Source organism: Bombyx mori, chromosome 22 (genome assembly GCF_030269925.1).
Source record: "Bombyx mori chromosome 22, ASM3026992v2".
In the NCBI taxonomy this organism is placed as follows: domain Eukaryota; kingdom Metazoa; phylum Arthropoda; class Insecta; order Lepidoptera; family Bombycidae; genus Bombyx; species Bombyx mori.
In genome coordinates this window covers 11,427,383-11,448,180 of record NC_085128.1, presented here as the reverse complement: position 1 = coordinate 11,448,180, position 20,798 = coordinate 11,427,383, and the positions used below count along the sequence as shown (strand labels likewise).

The following is a 20,798-nucleotide window of genomic DNA, read 5'->3' as shown; positions in this document are numbered from 1 at the left end:
GAAGCCAGAAAGAATCACAAAATAATATTATTGACATGTAAAGTTTAAACTGTGCAGAATTATATTAAGAATTTTATTCTGTGAAACTGAATACGTTGCGCAATTGTTGCCAGGGAAACTAAATATAAATCAAGAAGCGAAATCGATTACAGCATTATAATCATATGTGCTTTGGAAAATTACCTACACTGTACTCGAGGAAAACCGGTCTGTGAGGGACATATGCCGAACATTTTGTCTTTTTTGGTGTCATTATTATAGCTGAGGGTACAAAATTCTTAAACTTTTAGATGCAACAAAATTAATTCATAGGATTTCAATGATAATTATCTATTCTGTTGTTAATCAGGAGAAACGAAGACGTTATCCTAGTTACCTATTTTAGAGATAGATGGTAGCAATATCCTGACCCACTATCTCATTCCCTAATTTCTAACTTTCCTATCTCGAGTTCTATTTTCAAGGTGTTTTGCACTAACTTTATCTGTAGTGAAACAATCCTTCGTTTGGAGCATAAAACAACCGTTTTACTAAACAAATGTAAGTAAACATCACGATTAAGCAGGTATCAGTTGAATCGCCACGATAGTCACCAGGGTCAACCCAAACTACCTATCTACCTAGTCATGGCCATGTCAGTCAGTCGTTTAGTAATCAGTTTGTACAATTCCGCTTCCCATAAGTACTTGTCACTATCAACTGCTGATAATTCAAACATTAGGTAAAATTATTTATCGACCTGAGGACATACGAAAGGTAAACCATGGAATTCGGTCATGCTTTAAAAAATCCTGTGAATTAGTTTATATAGGAACTGGAAAATCCTCTCTTGTGGTAATTATTATACGGTAAATCACTTTTTTGCCTTAGTACGTATCTTTCTTTTGATACTAGTACGTTGTCTTTATTCAGTTAGTCTCTTTTACCTATCCCCTAATGAAGACTACTAACTGTATATTTAATAATTATTATATTATGTCACTAGCGGTATGCAAAGCTTTATGAGAGTACTTACAGTAACACTTCTCATTCTAGAGAACAACACCGTGCTATCAAAGAATAACCTTTGGTTCACTATTGCTCTGCTTTTTAAGTCTTTAGGGTACAGACTATCGTCTTTTCCATATTTGTCGGCGAGATACATTGCAATCGCGTGGCTGTAACAAAAGAAAAGGAAATTTGATTTCACCATTAACATTAAAATTACATACTCAGCAAAAAGGATGAGAATCATCTACTTATGTTCGAGCCTAGATCCTAAGACGGATATTTGGTGCGCTGCAGGAAAACTATATGTGGAGGACACGCTATAACCACGAGTTGTATGATATTCAGAAGGATCCTATTATTGTCATAAAAACTATAAAAATTGGACGCCTACGATGGGCAAGAGATGGGCTCGAATGAAGGTGACCAGAATGCGAAGACAACTACTATATGGCAAACTAGAGGGACGCAGAAATCGTGGCAGGCCCAAACTCTGATGGTTAAATGGCGTAGAGCGCGACCTCAAAGTAATCGGTGTCAGGCACTGGAAGGAGAAAACCCTGAACAGAGCAGCCTGGAGAGACATACTGGATCAGGCTAAGGCCCACCCTGAGCTGTAAGGCCTAAGACGACGATGATAAAAATTACACTATTTCTACGCCAAAACCAAGTGAGAATGGCATTTTAAAACCCGCGTGCTACTGGGCTAATTCCGATGCTTTCAGATTTTAATGGAAGTTATAAAGTGAATACCTTAGTTCAATCAAGTTTGAAGAATTTTGTAATGCTATGTATTTGTAAAGCTATTTCATAGCTTTATTTCATTATCAGCTAAACCTGACGTGACACGTGAAATCTTTACTATTACCAAATTATATTCTTAAAAATTTGAATGAGGTAAATATTATCAGTTTCTAAAAATCTGGTAAACAAACCAACTAGTAATATTCCATCATTACCTATCAGTAATAATCAGGTCGCCATCTTCTAGAGTAGGTACAGTGTGAAGAGGGTTTCTCTGAAATCAAATAATGAACAACATTAATATTATTATAGCAATGTACTTACTGTTGTGTATTGTGCGTTTTTAAGCGATATCGTGACATACAGTCAACAAACAATTGATTAAATCTCAGATCACCTCTATTTGAATTCATAACAGATATGATTCGTGATAAAATGTATTTAATTTATATACAGTTCAACCAAATACTATAACTGACTTTGTATTTAAATTATATGTATAATATTTCGGGATGATATCCTCAGGGTACAGAGAACTTTGTGTAAGTTTGTGCAGGTTTATACTGATTAGATCATACGTGAAATTCTGCTACTTATGCGAACAATGAATCACTGGAGCTACATATCAAAAGCTGTCAAAAGAAAACGTTACACGAAAACATAGACGATACATCATAATACTCGTAATACTAGTGTGCTTACACAACGAAATCGCTTTGGCTTGCTTCGTTCAAAATCGGTTGGTTATACCACTGGTATTATTACCATTGTAACAATTTACGATCATTTCCGACCGAAGGCTTATATATTACTCAAGAGCCTAGTATTTAACGAGTATTGAATAGGTAAACACTAAAAATCAACCGTCTTATTTAATTTCAGAGTTCTAATGCAATAAAAAAACATTTCATACAAACAGGCTGCGATGTACTATTGACATTCATTGACATCACAAAAAACTTGGAATCTACAAATATTATCAAGTGTTTATTATGTCAAGCCCACGAGTATGTATGTTTTTGTGTGTTAAGAACAAGGTTAAGAATTCAAAGTCCATTTGTAATTCTAAGTTCATGGACATTACGATTAAAGTACCTACCAATTGTTAGGAACAAGTATAGTTACAGTCAATTTTATAATTAATTGGGATTTTTTGTTTGCTCTAGACGGGAAGATGAGCTTCAGATACCACCTGAAGTTAAGTGTATACTGAAATCTATAGATTTAACTATGTGGATTATGTCTCATCTTAAGACAAAATATCGAAATCTGTTTTGTTTTTTGTAACGCCTGTACTACTACTTAAGCCAACACACTTGACAGCCTCTCTTAAATCGCTACAGGAATAAGTGGGATGGTATTGTTTTTTGTAGGAATGAATGCATTACGGCTTAATGGGTTTAAAATGTGCTTGAAAACAAATCATATGAAGGAGTGACTGAGCCATACTTTTGTGAAAAAGGTATCAAAACATCGGCACAAGTGTATCAAGATACCATTCTTGAGAAGGTAGTGAAGCCCCTTAACAACATCATGTTCAATAATCAAGAATGGTCCTTCCAGCAAGACTCGGCGCGAGGTCATAAAGCTCGGTCTACGCAGTCTTGGTTGGAAACGAACGTTTCGGACTTCATTAGAGCCGAAGACTGGCCGTCGTCTAGTCCCGATCTTAATCCGCTGGATTATGATTTATGGTCAGTTTTAGAGAGTACGGCTTGCTCTAAACGCCATGATAATTTGGAGTCCCTAAAACAATCCGTACGATTGGCAGTGAAAAATTTTCCCATGGAAAAAGTGCGTGCTTCTATTGATAACTGGCCTCAACGTTTAAAGGACTGTATTGCAGCCAATGGAGACCACTTCGAATAAGCTTTTTATACTTTAAATTGTTTTATATTTATGTATTAAACTAACACACTGTAAAAGTAATAAATGTTATTTGCAATAGATTTTTTTTTGTTTTCCTTTGTAACAGTATTTATGGCCAGACTAAGTATACTGGTGTAAAACTCCCAATAAAAATCGATATTTTCTATGTTGATTTACCTTTAAATATTCCGGGGAAAAATGTTCTCCTTTGGATAAATTTACGTCAACCATTTTAACAGGAACCTTGAAGAGTTCACACACCATCATGGCAGTGCGCGCCGGAGGGCTCGCGTTTAGTTTGTACAACATTAGACTCATCTGAAAATTAAGTTAACTAGTAAGTTTTCTTTTGAAAATTAAGGGTACCAAATGTTAGTTAGTTACCTTGAGTTTGTACGTTTGCGCTTACTTTGAATTTTTGTGTAATAATAAAACGGTGAAGGAATAACATATCGTGTAATAAAAATCAAACCCGCAAAATTATAATAATAATATGCGTAATTACTGGTGGTAGAACCTCTTGTGAGTCCGCATGGGTAGGTACCGCCACCCTGTCTATTTTTGTCGTGAAGCAGTAATACGTTTCGGTTTGAACGGCGGGGCAGCCGTTGTACTGTAAAAACTGAGACCTACGAACTCATGTCTCGAGCTGGGTGGCGGCATTTACATTTTAGGACTTGGTGTCAATGGGCTCCGGTAACCACTAACACCAGGTGGGCCGTAAGCTCGTCCATTCATATATGCAATAAAAAAAATTGATACTGTTAACCACCCAATAGCAGGTAGACTGTACTCATAGATTTTATTAAATACATAAAATTCTCGAAGATCTAGTTTCAGAAAAGGTGCGCTAAAGGTTTCTCTAATGTCAAATTAGCTAGTTGAATAATCGAATATATATATTTATTGCTAAGATGGGTGGACAAGCTCACAGCCCACCTGGTGTTAAGTGGTTACTGGAGCCCATAGCCCTTCATGCGGCCAATGATCGGAGGCGCTGGCGGGACATCACAAGGAGTAAAATCATGTCGAATTATAATGGTCACGACCCTCAGCAGTGAGGAAACGATGCGAGGAGGAGGGGAGCCCATAGACACCTACAACGTAAATGCGCCACCCACCTTGAGATAAAAGTTCTAAGGTCTCAAGTGTATAGAACAAAACGACAATAATAAAACTGAATTACGTATTTATATTCGACTTTTAGGTTAGTTATCTGAATGTCATTTCGATACACAACGCTTATCGAAAAACACGCTAACAAAATTTTTACGTATTATCTGTTCAAACAACATAACAAAATTACGAGTGAAATAACTATGCATTTTTTTAAATTACATTTTACTTACATTTTGTAATTCATTGCTATATGAGTCATTGCTAATGAGTATATCAGAGGAAGTGTGAAAGTGGCCCCGGTAAGCACCAAATTAAGGAGCGAACGGTTAGCGTGGTATGGACATGTGATGATTTTTAATGATTGTATTAGGTGTGGTGTATTTCCTGACTTAATGAAACATAGTAAAGTGATACCTCTTTTTAAATCTGGTAGTACTGATGACCCCTCTAACTATAGACCTATTTCAGTACTCCCTACGTTGAGTAAAATATTTGAAAAAATTATTTTGACACAACTTTTAGAACATTGTAATTCAAATAACCTGCTTCATAATAAACAATTCGGGTTTACCAGGGGTCGCTCTACAACTGATGCAGGTGCTTATCTACTCAAAAATATTTTTAAATCTTGGGAGGAATCGCATGATTGTCTTGGAATTTTCTGTGACTTGTCCAAAGCATTTGACTGTGTTGAACATGAAACATTGGTGAGGAAACTACATCACTATGGTATTAGGGATGGTGCATTGGAACTTATTACTTCCTATTTATCAGGAAGGATACAAACAGTAGATGTGAAAGGTAATAATAGATCTTCAGGCACCTTGTTGAAAATGGGTGTACCTCAGGGTTCCATTTTGGGTCCTTTTTTATTTCTAATATATATAAACGATTTACCTAGTTTTATTGAGTCCCGACACGAGGTCGTATTATTCGCAGATGATACATCTTTATTATTTAAAATTAAACGACAATTACAAGTCTATGACGAAGTGAATGATGCGATTTCGTGTGTGGTTCATTGGTTCCGTATCAATAACCTATTATTGAATAGTAAGAAAACTAAATGTATTAAATTTACTTTAAAATGTATTAAACCATCTTTAAATGTGAGACAAGTGGAGAGTGATGTAATTGTTTCTGAGGAATCATTGGAGCTTGTTGAGTCAACCGTATATCTTGGTATAACAGTGGACTCCAAACTGCAATGGGGACCTCATATTCATAAATTGGCGAGTAAGCTCAGGTCTGCAGCATACGCAGTAAAAAAAATTCGAATGTTAACAAACGCGGACACGGCTCGTTTAGTTTACTTTAGTTACTTCCACAGTGTCATGTCCTATGGCATTTTGCTATGGGGCAATGCGGCCGATGTAGAAATGATATTTATTCTGCAGAAAAGAGCTATACGTGCTATTTATAACATGCACTCAAGGGAATCCCTGAGGGAAAAATTTAAAGAAATTAAAGTTCTCACTATGCCATCCCAGTACATTTTTGAAAATTTGATGTATGTTCGTAAACATATTGAGGAGTTTCCTAAACAGTCGGACATACATAATAGAAATACTAGGAACAAACACAAGCTTGTTGTGCCGATGAGTAGGTTACATAAGATACGAAATTCATTCGGGTGTTTGTCTGTGCGCCTGTACAACAAAATCCCACAAGATGTTCAGAACCTACATATACATAGGTTTAAGAAAACTATTAAAGAACATCTGTGCAATAAAGCTTATTATTATAAAGTCAATGATTATCTAGAAGATTGCACAAAGTGGGAATGAGTTGCTCGCTCCAGGCATTTCAATATTGTAGTAATTGTTACGTTATATTACTCATTGTAAAAAATTCATATTTAAAAAAAAAATCTAATATTAAAAAATAAATAAATAATAATTTCATATGTAAAAAAAAAAGACATGCCCGCTGAGTTTCTTGCCAATTCTTCTCAGGACGGAGGCTAGTTCTTGTGAATTGGCGGTAGTTTTTTTTTTTTGACGTTCAACAAGTATGTACTTTCATTTATGTTGAATAAAAATTTTTGATTTGATTTTGATTTGATTTGATTTGATGCGTAGAGAGAAGATGCATGTGACTAGGAGATGTATGGAAATGGTAGTGCAAGGTAGAGGGGGAAGAGGTCGACCGAAGAAGACATGGATGGAGTGTGTGAATGACTATATGAGAGAGGAGTGAGTGTTGAGATGACGGTTGATAGAAAAGAATGGAAGAGAAAAATTAGCTGTGCCGACCCCACCTTGTGGGATAAAGTGGAGAAAAAGAAGAAGATTTTGTAATTCATTGCTAATATTTAAATACTTATTACAAAACCAGAACAAAAGTAATAAACGATATTTAATTTGACAAAAATATATCCAGTAGTTTGTGTGTTTATTCAAGTATCAGAAAATAATTACTAGATTACCTATATTTTATGAACTTTATAATATAGAAAGCTCGTGGTTTAACTTAAAATTTACGTAAAAATGTTTATTTATTTCGCTAAAGTGCCCTAAGGTGCCTCAATGTATTAAAATCTTTTAATTTTATATTATTTAGGACTATAATTAAAAAAAAAGATTATGTCATTTTATATAATATGCCCTTGCTCAACAAACAATATTAATTGACATGTCATTGTGAAAAGCGTGAGCATGAAAGTTATTTAGATGAAATAATTATTTATGCTTGATGTAGGTTCATTGAATATGATGTACATACAAATTATAGAATAAAACACGCTATCTATTTAAATAGCCAATCGATCCATAATGAATTATTAATAATTAAAGTTTTGTCAATTGTTTTTAATGGTTATTTATTTAATATTATTTTTTTATTGATTTAAAAGAATAATATATTTACAAATTTTATAATCTGTTAAAGACTTACGTTTACAATTAATGTTTTTAAATTTAAAAAATATAACACACAATCGTCAAACTCTAAAGACAGATAACTACTACTTAACAGTGGCTCTATGCTCAGTTATATATTTACGTGCTGTACCTATTAATGCACGTATTTTATCAAGTATTGAAACGTATGATGACACGGAGTATAATGCAATTCTAACTCAACAATAAAGTAAGGACGTTTATGTTTAATTACGAATAGTCATCATTTAAATTTGTTTAAACCTGTTTTAACTTACATAATTTGAAGTACTTGTTAATTTAATAATTTTTGTATTACAATAATAATGCCTAAATTTTTTAATTGATACGCATCAAATTGGGTTCTCATTTTTAAGAAATATTAAGAAATACTTATCTATACTAATATTATAAAGAGGAAAGATTTGTTTGTTTGTTTGTTTCGAATAGGCTCCGAAACTACTGGACCGATTTGAAAAATTCTTTTTCCATTAGAAGCCGACATTGTCCCTGATGAACATAGGCTACTTTTGTATTTTTCTTTTTATTTATTTTTTTTGGTTTCATGTGTGTTTTAATGTTTCCGAAGCGAAGCGAGGGCGGGTCGCTAGTTAAGAAATAAAGTAGTTCTTCCAAAGCTCCCGTGATTTTTTGTTGTTGATGATGGTCTCTCGACCTTGTCTGGTATTTAGGCTTCACCAGTAACATCAGATATATAACCAAATTATCCAAACAGTGAAGTAAGTTAATATTGGAAAAACAGATTTCGATTTGCTGACTATATTATTGTGACGTTAATTTACCACAATCTTCGATGTCGTTTCTACAAAAATAATCGTTTTAAATTGTATTTGCTATATAAAACAAAGCATAGAAGACAACCTTGCCGTGCATAATATTTTGAAATTAATAATGATAGGCCTAACTGGGTCACAAGTGCATATAACACCATTCCTTCATATTTACAATAAATATACAGGAGTACGTTTTACTATAAATTTAACGTTATGCAAATATTTTCTAACAAATAAATAATGAACGGAATCCACGAACAGTATGGATCGCAGATTTTTTTTGATTCTTTTCCAAAATTCCCTCAGAAGATCGCCATTAGATTAATATCCGTAATTTCCACTGGGAATACTTCGAGGTCGTCTCTACTAAAAAACACGGGACGCGACCCTAAGTTTATGCAGATACTTATGTTTAATTTTTAAAGTGGGAAAAGTGATTAAATTTGGCAAATCCACAGTAAGAAAGCAGTTGTTAAATTGCAACACCCTTTGCATTTACAGGAATGATTTTAATCTTGAATTTTGCAGAATATATATATTCTTTTCAATTATGTTGTCGTTTCTAATAATCAGTCTGTGGAGGTATACGACAAAGGAAGATCTTCCACAGAGTGGGTAATATTGCTCTGTAGACCGACAGTCCAAAATAAATGTTGTTGGTCGGAACTTATTTAAATTCAAGCTTATCTTGAAAATGTCGTTAGCAAGATTCAGGCGTATATCAAATATCTTCTGTTCTGTGATGGCTGCCGTCATAAGTCAATAAGTCATTATCAATTAACGTTGGAATCAGTAAGCAGCTCACATGTTAATTTGTTGGTTTTAGGATAAATTTAAATTTCTTTTCGCTCGTACTACCAACAGCTCATTATTATTTTTGCTATTAATCAGGGAAATCGGGAGACTATTAAAATTAAAGGACACTTACTTATTCAATTGAAGTAAAAGCTACTTTTGTTAAAGCCTGTATACTACAACTTCACAGCCTACGACTTGTGACACGAGCGTACTTTAAGAAACAACATTGGCTTGTTTGCGTTGAACTTAAAAATCTCGTTCAATTGGGACGACCGGAAAAGAATGTGCTATAGAAATTTACTCACATTATTTCACTACGTAATTGTTCATCCTATCTCATAGGGGTTGGTGATTCCCGCTTTGGGGATTGATGCTTCCCGCTTTGGGGATTGGTACTTTCCGATTCCGTGGGCTTAATCCGCGATACCCTACAAGTAACCCCTGGGTGGTGCTAAACGGGAGCCGAAAACATTAATGGTGGTAAAACCATATTCGACTGGCTGGCGACCACCCTCCAACTAGAGTCCGCCGCCAAATAGTTTAGCTGTGTTCCGGATTGAAGAGCCAGTTCCATTCCTTCCCTTTCCTTTTCCTTCTAGGGAATGAATCTTGGTGATACTTGGAACGTGTGGAGCAGAAGTGCGTGCAAGTTCGCGGGACGTGACTGTTTGACGGAGGTATTGGGAGACAATGGGAGACTGGGTCAGTAGGGGATCTGAACCCGGGTGTCACTACTAAAGTCTGCCCCGAGAACCTGTCCCGTCAACCGGTGTAAAATCCTGTCATGCGATGGTCGTGCCAGGGCCGGAGACCGGAGTGAATCCCGGCGATCGTACGGAGGATGGACTGGGGGCCCTTCCATGCTCTGCGTCAGTCTTTCACATAACCCGTGGTCGAACGCACACACTGTTTCGCGCTGTATTTCCCCATAAATAAATAATAATAAATAGGTAAAAAAAGGCAAATTTAAAATAATATAGTTTACAACATAGAAGTAGATTGCTACATCTAGAAAATTGTGGAGCATACTATTAGTACAAAGTTCCGCGGAATTTGTGTACAGGTATCAAAGCGCGTTATAAAGTTTGATAGCTTTGCTCGTTCTACACGCAGCCTTCACTTTAACTTAGACGTTGCAGGCGCTTTAAACCTGAGTTAAAATAGCAGTTCATGAATGAATAGAGACATTTTTATAGAATATAAAAAAAATCTTTAATTTTTTTTATTGCTCACAGCTCACCTGGTGTTAAGTGGTTACTGAAGCTCATAGACATCCACAACGTAAATGCGCCACCCACCTTCAGATATAAGTTCTAAGGTCTCAAGTATAGTTACAACGGCTGCCCCACCCTTCAGACCGAAACGCATTACTGCTTCATGGCATAAATAAGCAGGGTGGTGGTGGTACCTACCCCTGCGGACTCACAAGAGGTCCACCACCAGTAAAATTTATTGTTATTGATTATTGTTATTGTAATTAATTGTTGTATATTAATTATTGTTATTAAGGTAGGTTAGGTTAAATTCTGTGAGCAACTACTGAATAAATGAAATGGGCATGCTTCCTCGTGCCTAAGAATTACAGATCTTGATCAACAGATAATATACAACTAATGATATTGTTTAGGTATATTATGATATGTGCGTAGGAAAATCGTTCGAAGAGATAAGGCTATCCAGTCACGCCATTATCTTGGGAAGGCCAGATTTTTTTGTTCGAGAAGAACTGAATACAAAAGGGAATCTCGCGTGTGGGACGCCTATCAATCATCCAAGGTGATGTGTACTAGCTGTCCAAGCTCCTTATTCAAATAATACAAAATATTTATTTTATTTATTTAAGGTTTCCTACACCTGGTACGAAAATAAAAACTCTTGTGATGTTATTATACCAAAATCAAAAAATTACTGTCTGAAAAACATAAAAGAAATGACTAAAACAAATTTCTGTAATCTTTTCATTACTAACTGAATTGTTATATTGTCACACACTAAACAGATTTGTGTACGTATGCATAATAAACATTTGATTGCAATTTATTTTTGATTATACAGATTACGAAATATAACGAAGCTCATTATGACCTATATAAGTTAAAATTTAACTTAAATATCAGTCAACGTTTTTGTTAAAAATATATATATATAGAAAGAATTAGGGTGGAAATAGCACTGGCTCTTTCGAAACAAAGGGATTTAAAAAGAAAGGTTTTAAAAAATTTCGAATTATTAAATATCTTGCGTTTTATGGTTTTTATAAAAGCTATCCTTGAGCTTATCGATTTTTATGCTCGTATCGTTTTTAAAACAAACGACAGATATTACACTTTTATTGTTACATAAAAGTAAAATTTCCAAAACGAAATTTACTCGAAGTAATGTTTTCGATTGTTAGATAAAGATGACTCTATGAATCAGAGTATAAACACGGTAAGGCATCAACAGTGATGTGAATAATGAGATAGACGGTCAAAAGAAAAATGTTACATGATGAGAAATATGTTTTTGTTCTTGTGCGATCCTGTGTTATACTTATGCAATGGTATGCGTGACAGTTGCATATAAACCACCCGCTTGCCTCTTATGGATATATGAAACAATTATTTATGCTTTTGCAAACTATTGTCCTTATACTAAAAAAGATGTGTGGTGTCATGGGACACCGGATAGGAACGAAGTACCTTATTATAAAAATTATAATTTTAAATTCTATTCGAGGTATAAAGAAAATAAAACTGGAGGTTTCGCAATAATCCATGGTCATTCGGTAACGTGCGAACTTATTGTGGTACACTTCATTCACGGTTGTTTGCATAAGAGTTAGTGTATTGCGCAAACGAACGCTCTGAGAACGCTCTCAATGAATCATAAAAAATATGTTATTTTTTGTACGTTATTACCAAGCATACACTGTGTGCATTACTAATAAAAATCTTACGTTACGGACGTTTTTTCCCGGTTAGGGGGGTACCCCTCCACATCGTCTCATAAGGAACTTCGTTCCAAAACAACAACATAATATATTGCCATTTACGGATCTGCGAATATAAAAATCATGATCAAATATCACGCTAATAATTAGAATACATATCAATTATTTTGTGTACAATGTCCAGTAATTTATATGCACTCAGATATCGTTATGAAAATGCCGAATTTCGAACTGATGCAATATTGTAATAGATTTTAAAAATATTCCTGAAAACTCATTTTACGTTGCAGCCAATATTTTTCATTTTCATTACAAGCCTGGTATGAGGTTTAATTGGTTGTTTATTCGTTCCTAGAAAATGCAATGTACAACAATGGCTTGCATCGGAAAATAATTCAATTAATATGTTGTTGTAATTTATTGATAAGAGTTTGGTATATTATGAGGTTCATAATACATTATTAATCGATGTTTTATACACGTGCAGACACAATCGAAATCAAAAAGCATTAATTGGAAAATAACCAATTTGTATTTGAATGGATCAAAAGAGATTAGCGATAAAACATTACAGAGAAAAACGGCTATAAACAGTTTATGTTCCACTGGAAATACATATAATCTGGACATTTTTATTATGCATAGGTCACGTCATTTGGATTATTGTTTAGCCAATTAAAGATCACTTCACATTAGTGGTCAGGTAGATGGTGCTAATCTGAAAAAACTGTTCGAGTAACTATTTATACTACATACATATTGGGTTGGCAACAAGTTTGATCAAAGTATTATGTATAGAGGGGTGTGAAGCAGTAATGCGTTTCGGCGAGAAGGGTGAGGCAGCCGTTGTAACTATACTGAGACCTGAGAACTTATATCTCAAGGTGGGTAGCGCATTTACGTTGTAAATGTCTATGGGCTCCAGTAACCACTTAACACCAGGACCAGGTGGGCTGTGAGCTCGTCTACCCATCTAAGCAATAAAAAAAAACTTATATTTTTTATAGCCCTTGTAGTCAGACGAGCTTCAACTCGAAAGTTGAAGGCAACAGATCTAGAGGCCGCAGCGGGCTTGTTGGTCCGATCAGATCCGCACCGCTTTGGACAGTACAGTGTACAGCGCGCTGCATGACGCCGTGGACAGGGGAAAGTGGAAAAACATCTTAAGATTGAAGCTCATGGGTGATGGTGGTCACGACCCTCAGACATGAGGAACACGATTCGAGGAGGAGTCAGACGAGCACACGGGCTACCCGATGGTGAGTGGTTGCCATCGCTCATGGATGTCAGCAATGCCAGGGGTAGAGCCAATCCGCTGCCTACCGTACCTACCGTAAGTATTTAACATACATTATCACGATTAAATATGAGTTAGAGACATAGTTACAGCTTCTAAAGTCGTTGTCGTAAACGTAATTAGAAACAGATGAATCGATCACGGGTTAGTGACAATTCGATGATCTTTGGCAATCAGTCGCAGGTATTTAGTCATTTCAACAGTGAGTTATTTATAGTTAGAGTGAACTGTTTAGTGGTATCATACATTATAGTTTCAGATATGGTATTTTAGGTTGATAAGGATAGATTTAACATGAGATATGATCGTTACTTTGACTAATATTTGAAAATGGATTGATAATTGAATTGATATAACATTTTATTTATGTCCATGACATACATATGTACGTCTACTAATCAAACTTACTATTAGGTAAATTTGTGTGTGCAATTTTGCCGCAGTCTTAAAAGTACTATATTATTTTCTTCGAATTGTCCAGAGCATTGACTACCTATATATTTCAGGGAATTACTGCAATTTTACTAAATATCTGTTTTTCTTATTATATATTTACTTATATGTATTTATATTTTATTATAGTAAAAATACATAAAAATACACCGTCATGACGGCGTATTTGTCACTTCTGCAAGTTACGATATTTTTCTTCTGTATTACAACATAATTTCACATTCAAACCTTTTTAGATAAGCTTTATTACTTATGTTTTGAGCTCACTTGTTCTTGCTATACCGAGTCGGTGTTAATGTTACCTTGACATTGTAAATGTTAATCACTTCACTTTTAATTGGTACGTACCAGCTAATACCATAAGCAGTAATAAGCAATATTACTTCACCGATAGCATAGCTATTGGGTCACGAACGCTCCGACGTTCACGAAGAGTTTCTAAAATCTCAGCACCATGAATTTTAATTTATCATTTGTTTCCTTTTGTCGTCATAAATATTGTTTACTTATAGCATACAAGCGGCCCGCTCCGGCTCCGCTCGGGTCTTTAACAAAAATTTCAACGATATTTGAAGCTTTATTTTTTTAGATAAAAGAACACTTATTGCGGCATAATTATAATAGTTAGACATATGCTGTCGCGACACTTTTTGTAAATAATAATGTGCTCTACAAACTCGTAGTACATTATTTTATTCAATTATCAATAGTTTTCGCAGTGCTCGCGATGTAAAGAATATTGTAGGTAATTTTTTTACACCTTGGGTTACATTATTGAGGTTTTAAGTAAGGATCCCTATTTTTTTTCAAAAAAGATATTTTGAAAGATTATAGCCTATGTCACTCGAGAATAGTGTAGCTTCCAAATAGTGAAAGAATTTTTAAAATTGGTTCAGTAGTTTCGGAGCCTATTCAATACAAAGAAACAAACAAATCTTTCCTCTTTATAATATTAGTATAGATTAGTATAAATTAGTATAGATTCTCAATGGTCACTCACTTTAAAAGAATACCTCATATCTTAATTTAATAAAATAAAACTGCATTAACATGTCTTGTGAAAGTGCTTAAAGTTCCCCGGAGATTCGTTCATAAATACACGTGCCCAATAAATCCAGGGAAGTAGAGACGTTAAAACGTACGTGAGCGCACACGTTGGAATTTAAACTCCGTATAAAGAAGTTAAAGACTTTGTCGCTGCCTTTAATTTAGAACAGCTTTATGTATGATGCTGCTTTTTATTTGAAAACTAGGATGTTTATGAAACTTTTTGTTTAGAAAAACATATGAAAAAACCAGCTCACGGCTCAGGTTCAAAAGGTGCCGTACCATGTGAGAAGATAAAGAAGCGATATTTTAGATTCTATAGATTATGGATTTTCGAATTTCTGAAGGCTGAGCTTTATTTGCTTAAGAAGAGCATGTACCCTTATTATATATTTTTTTTCAGTTTGGTTTTTATTTTCAATACTTACAGAACTATCCTAATTTTCTTTTGAAAAATACAGTGACTCTATAGCTTATAAATTAAATTAAAACGTCGCAGTAGCACTTATATTGTGTACTGCAATAAGCTACGTAACACCCATATGTGGCACGACACGTGACTATGTCTAATTTAGTCCACACGAGGAAAATGTTTTGAAACGCTCGTGGCCCAGATATTGAATCGATCTAGGCACGATCCATTTAGTCTGGGTTTCTGTTGGTTTTGTAAGTGGACGAGTTGTTGTTACACTACATAATTGAGACTTTAAATTCTTGTCTCAAAGCGGGTGGTGGCATTAACGTTGTTGACATCTATGGGCTCCATCATCCACATAAAATCAGCTAGATCGGGAGCTCGTTCAAATGACTTAGCAAAAAAAAAGAAGATTTATAAATCGAAAATCGTGTTGCAATTAAATTGTATCCCTAATTTGTGTAATGCATCTTGAATCGATTTTGAAAAAAGAGTAACTCTATATGTGCTAAATGCATTTATCTCTAGGCGCTCAAATTAAGTATTAAACAATATAAAATTATATCCTTTCAAATTTGATTTCTATTCTTCTTTTTTGCGGCGGAAACAGATAAAAGCTTACACCCAAACTCCATTAAAACTTCAGGTTTTAGATGTTACATTACTCTCGTATTTGATAGATGGCGTATATATATTAGGTATGTATTTTTACTTTTATTCTTATTTGCAATCGATAAATCTTGAGAGGTCTAAAGATAAAGCAGGGCCTATATTTTTTTGAAAAAAAAAAACCGTTACAAGCACTTACGATTTTTTTAAACATTACTGAAAGTTTGAATAGCGCAGTTTTAAAATAAAGAATTTACCTTAATAATCACATTGATTTTGTATCATCACTGTGTTTCATTTAATTCATTTAAGAAAGTGCGTTTCAAACTATGTACAGCATAGAGTTCCAGGGTAGGAATTATCACTTTTAAAGCAAAGTAAATGTAAAAAATAAACGATTATCTGGGTAGTTCAACTCAAAAACAAAATAAGTATAAAGATGTAGGTACTCAAGGTTATCTTACTTAAAGAAATTTCGATAGAAATTAAATCTTGTTTTTTATTAAATCCTTGGGGCATGTAAATAGCTCAACCATAGGAGCCTGATAATAATCTAATATATAAAATTCTCGTGTCACAATGTTCGTTTCCATACTCCTCCGAAACCGCTTGACCGATTCTCATGAAAATTTTTATACATATTCAGTACGCCTGAGAATCGGCTACTATCTATTTTTCATACCCCTAAGTGATTAGGGTTGTCCACCCCTAACATATTTTTTTTATTTGGACTTTTTTTTTGTTATAATGAGGTATTATGTGGTTGAATGAGGTTTTGTTATTTTTATTATATATTCCCTCATCGTTCACAGCACTACATACCTTTTTCACTCATTTACCACATCCTTACACACTTACAATAAGTTAGTTTTTTTTTCTACACTAGAAATTCCCTAGAAATCTTATATATGGCAAAACAATGTTTGCCGGGTCAGCTAGTATATTATAAAAATAGGAGGCGGAGCGCTGGCAGTAATAAAAATTTTTTTTTTCGCGACACTATAACATAAATCTAAAGTCCTAAGCTAAGCCTGTCTCACTCACCTATGGTCTGTAAATCCTTGTATGAAGGTTTGCAGGAGCGTTTTTAAGGCCGGAATATTGTGGTAATACTGGAACTTCGTTATGTCAAGAATTGGCCGAGATCCCTATCTTAGCCCCTGGCTTGGCCGCGACACTGGTTTTATTTATTTATTTTTTTGCTTCGATGGGTGGACGAGCACACAGCCTACCTGGTGTTAAGTGGTTACTGGAGCCCATAGACATCTACAACGTAAATGTGCCACCCACCTTGAGATATAAGTTCTAAGGTCTCAGTGTAGTTACAACGGTTGCCCCGCCCTTCAAACCGAAAGGCATTACTGCTTCACGGCAGAAATAGGCAGGGTAGTGATACCTACCCGCGCGGACTCACATAAGGTCCTACCACCAGTCTAGAGCCTAGAGAGTCTTAGTCTAGAGAGAGAAGAGCCCGCTGCCTATTGCCTGTCTGCCGACCCAGAAACCGAGCATCGATCGCCACGATCTGCCGCTGCCAAGCATAGCAGCTACAAGCTCTGCAGCAACAAATCGATTCCAATTTGTACGACGAAGATACAATGCCGCCCCTATAATAAGCAATAGTGCTTTTCTGACTACCTGAATAGTGTTTTCGGTACGTTTTTAGGTTTAAGTTCAGTTTAATTCTACTTGAGCTTCGGTAATGGTAGCTTATGGGCAATTGTATTTATGTTTCGTAATTCCCATACATCATAAAATAGCAGTTCGTGGAACATATGTAACATCTTCCAATACATTTCCTAAAAGCGCATGTAAACTATGTAAATAGTCTTCGAGTAAAATGACTATCGCATGTAGGTACTGAACTAGTTCAGAAAAGTTATTATTTGCCATTAGAGTGTGGAACCCCAAAAAAGGTTACGTAAGTACTAATAAAGGCTTAAGGGCCTTAGTGTCTCTGACACCAAGGCATTTTTGGTTTATTTTTGTTTTTTTGCTTGACCATATATCAAACCTTTTTTTTTTTTTTTTTTTTTTTTTCGGGTAGAGGGCCGAACCTCCTACGAGGTCCCCGCGCAAATGGGGCGCGCGGGGTATGTGAGACTCAACGATCTGCATGGTGTTGTGAGCAGACCGCGGGCCCAAGGATTTTAGAGCCCACCCACTAAACGACTCCCCTGCACTCTTACACCCGACGTCCGATCCCCTCCGAGGTCAGAACCCGGATGAGGTAGGGGGGCTACCGCGGTCAACACTACAACCAGACGGCGCGGCTCACCCCAAGGACGCCCAGCCGACGGAGCCTTCGAGGCGAATCGAAGGCTCTGAAACGTCGGCCGTCTCGGTACGGCAGCCCGTCGGGCCGCCCAGACGGTGCCGCTGGTGTCCCGGAATACCCCGCTGGACCAGAACCAGCCTGCCGGGTCGGGACGCGATACACCGTCGACCGGTCGCTCTATTCACTCCACGGCAGCGCGCTAGAGTGCTGGTAGCGCGCCGCGCGGCCTCACCCCCTCAGGTCGCCCCTTGACCTTCACCGGGGGGAGGCCGCCACCTACAGGGGCCGGGACGTGCGGGCGTATTCCCGCCTCCGGCCCCCGGCTCGACGGCGACGGATCGGTGCGGAAAGGGAAGAGCTCTCCCTCTCTCGCTCCGCCGCCTCCTTCTGCGAGATGGTGGACTCGCAGAAGTCGAGCATCGCCTTCCAGGACGCGTCGCTGCCGAGCATCGTAGCCACGACGCGCGGCAGCGAGAGGTCCTCACCTATGACCGCGACGAGGGCGGCGCGTTGCTCGTCGAATCCAGAGCAACGCGCCAGCGTGTGTTCCGCTGTGTCTTCCTCGTCGCGGTCCGCGCAGTGGTGGCACTGCGCCGTCGGTTCCCTTCCGGCTATTTTGAAAAGGACCATATATCAAACCTGCTATTTTACTTTTTTTTATTGCCCTTGTAGGCAGACGAGCATACGGCCCACCTGATGGTGAGTGGTTACAGTCGCCCATGGACTTCAGCAAAGCCAGGGGTAGAGCCAAGCCGCTGCCTACCGCAAAACTACTAAACTACTAATTTTAATGAAACTGTTTTTAACTTAACTAATTTCTAGTAAACTAAATGACCCAAAACCGGTGTCCGTTTTATATTAGGACGATAACATACGCCTGTGATATATAGGTACCAATAAAGCTACAGTTTTCCTCAATTGAATGCAACTATAGTTCAGTGTATTTTAATGATACCATTATTACTTACCTCACGATATGCGGTCACGATACAAGATGTGGTACAAAAAATTAAACATTTTTATTTCATTAAGCGAACTTAATTTAAAGCTTTCGGTTCAGTAATAACATTTATTTTACATATTTGAAAAATTCTACGTATTCTGAGCAAATTTATTCAGTTATTTAAGCAGTAATTTTAAACATTCGAAAACTCTTAAATATAACGGCCTAAAGAAACATAATAAGGTATGAACTATCCACCTACACGATATTATATTCTGATAGAAATAACAATACCCCTACCTCTTTATCTCCGGGGAATATACTGATTTATAAAGGCACGTATGTAAATAAATGTATCGAAGGTATTCGCCCACATATCGTATAGTTACGTTTGACTTAACGAGCGGCAGCGCCTCAGGAAATTGTCTTCATCCGAGTTGTACATACTCGTATTGAACGTTAGTTATGTTTAAATTAGATATTCCATTTAGGTATTTGTAATTTTAGTTACTAGATGTGGCAGTGGCACACGGTTAGATAGTTCGAGTTTTTCTTTTTATTGCTTAGATGGGTGGACAAGCTCACAGCCCACCTGGTGTTAAGTGGTTACTGGAGCCCATAGACATCCACAACGTAAATGCGCCACTCACCTTGAGATATAAGTTCTAAGGTCTCAAGTATAGTTACAACGGCTGCCCCACCCTTCAAACCGAAACGCATTACTGCTTTACGGCAGAAATAGGCAGGGTGGTGGTACCCACCCGCGCGGACTCAGAAGAGGTCCTACCACCAGTAAGTATTTGCGAAGAGTGGCCTGCATGGATAAAGAGAGCCAAAGATCGAGCTCACTGGTATAAATTGGGTAAGAACTATGTTCTGATGAACGACTGATGATGATGATGCAGCAGACCGCCAGATTCACATCACCAAACGATTAGGCATATTGAAAGACAACCTTTGGTCTCATACTAATAACACACTCACTTCATTTATAAACACTACACTCTGTATTGGAACCAATTCTGTAATCGAAGTCATGTTATTGTGATTACTTACTTTGAGCTAAATCGTTAGTTCTAGGCCCCCCCGAGCAATTGTATTAATAACTAGCGACCCGCCCTCGCTTCGCTTCGGAAACATTAAAACACACATGAAACAAAACAAAAAAAATTAAAAAAAGTAGCCTATGTTCATCAGGGACAATGACGGTTTCTAATGGAAAAAGAATTTTTCAAATCGGTCCAGTAGTTTCGGAGCCTATTCGAAACAAACAAACAAACAAATCTTTCCTCTTTATAATATTAGTATAGACAAAAAAACATGGTTGAAATATTTCAAAAGGGCGGCGACACTTTTTACTCTCCAAATTCTATATTTATACATGAAAGCGAAATACCAGACGCTCAACGCGAGATCCCCAAAAGCATCTGTCAGATAAACTAAATTGGGCATACTCACTCCTTTTCAGATGTAGTATGTACGCGCTCAATAAAAATCTATTTTTATCTACAATCGCATACATAATGGCAACGCACACACAAAAGAAAATTTTCCATGGTGATCTTTTGTTATAGGGCTGATAGTTTATGGACTACCATTTCGTATTAAGAGCTCACCGGAGCTCATGAATTTCA

General features: G+C 36.5%; 1 protein-coding gene across 4 annotated transcripts in view; it reads right to left on the bottom strand.

The window, feature by feature from the left end:
* GSTe3 (glutathione S-transferase epsilon 3) overlaps positions 1-20,798 on the bottom strand; it is a 42,610-nt gene that overhangs the window by 1,609 nt on the left and 20,203 nt on the right. For 3 of the 4 annotated variants that reach the window (XM_038018673.2, XM_038018672.2, NM_001114994.1), the window contains 3 exons: positions 3,778-3,918; positions 1,947-2,005; positions 1,016-1,157 (listed from right to left, as the gene is read on the bottom strand). In XM_038018673.2, coding sequence (XP_037874601.1) covers positions 1,016-1,157; positions 1,947-2,005; positions 3,778-3,918 — 342 coding nt within the window. Of the gene's footprint in view, positions 1-1,015; positions 1,158-1,946; positions 2,006-3,777; positions 3,919-7,614; positions 7,745-20,798 lie in introns of those variants that run through there. The other variant, XM_012691421.4, reaches the window with a different exon arrangement.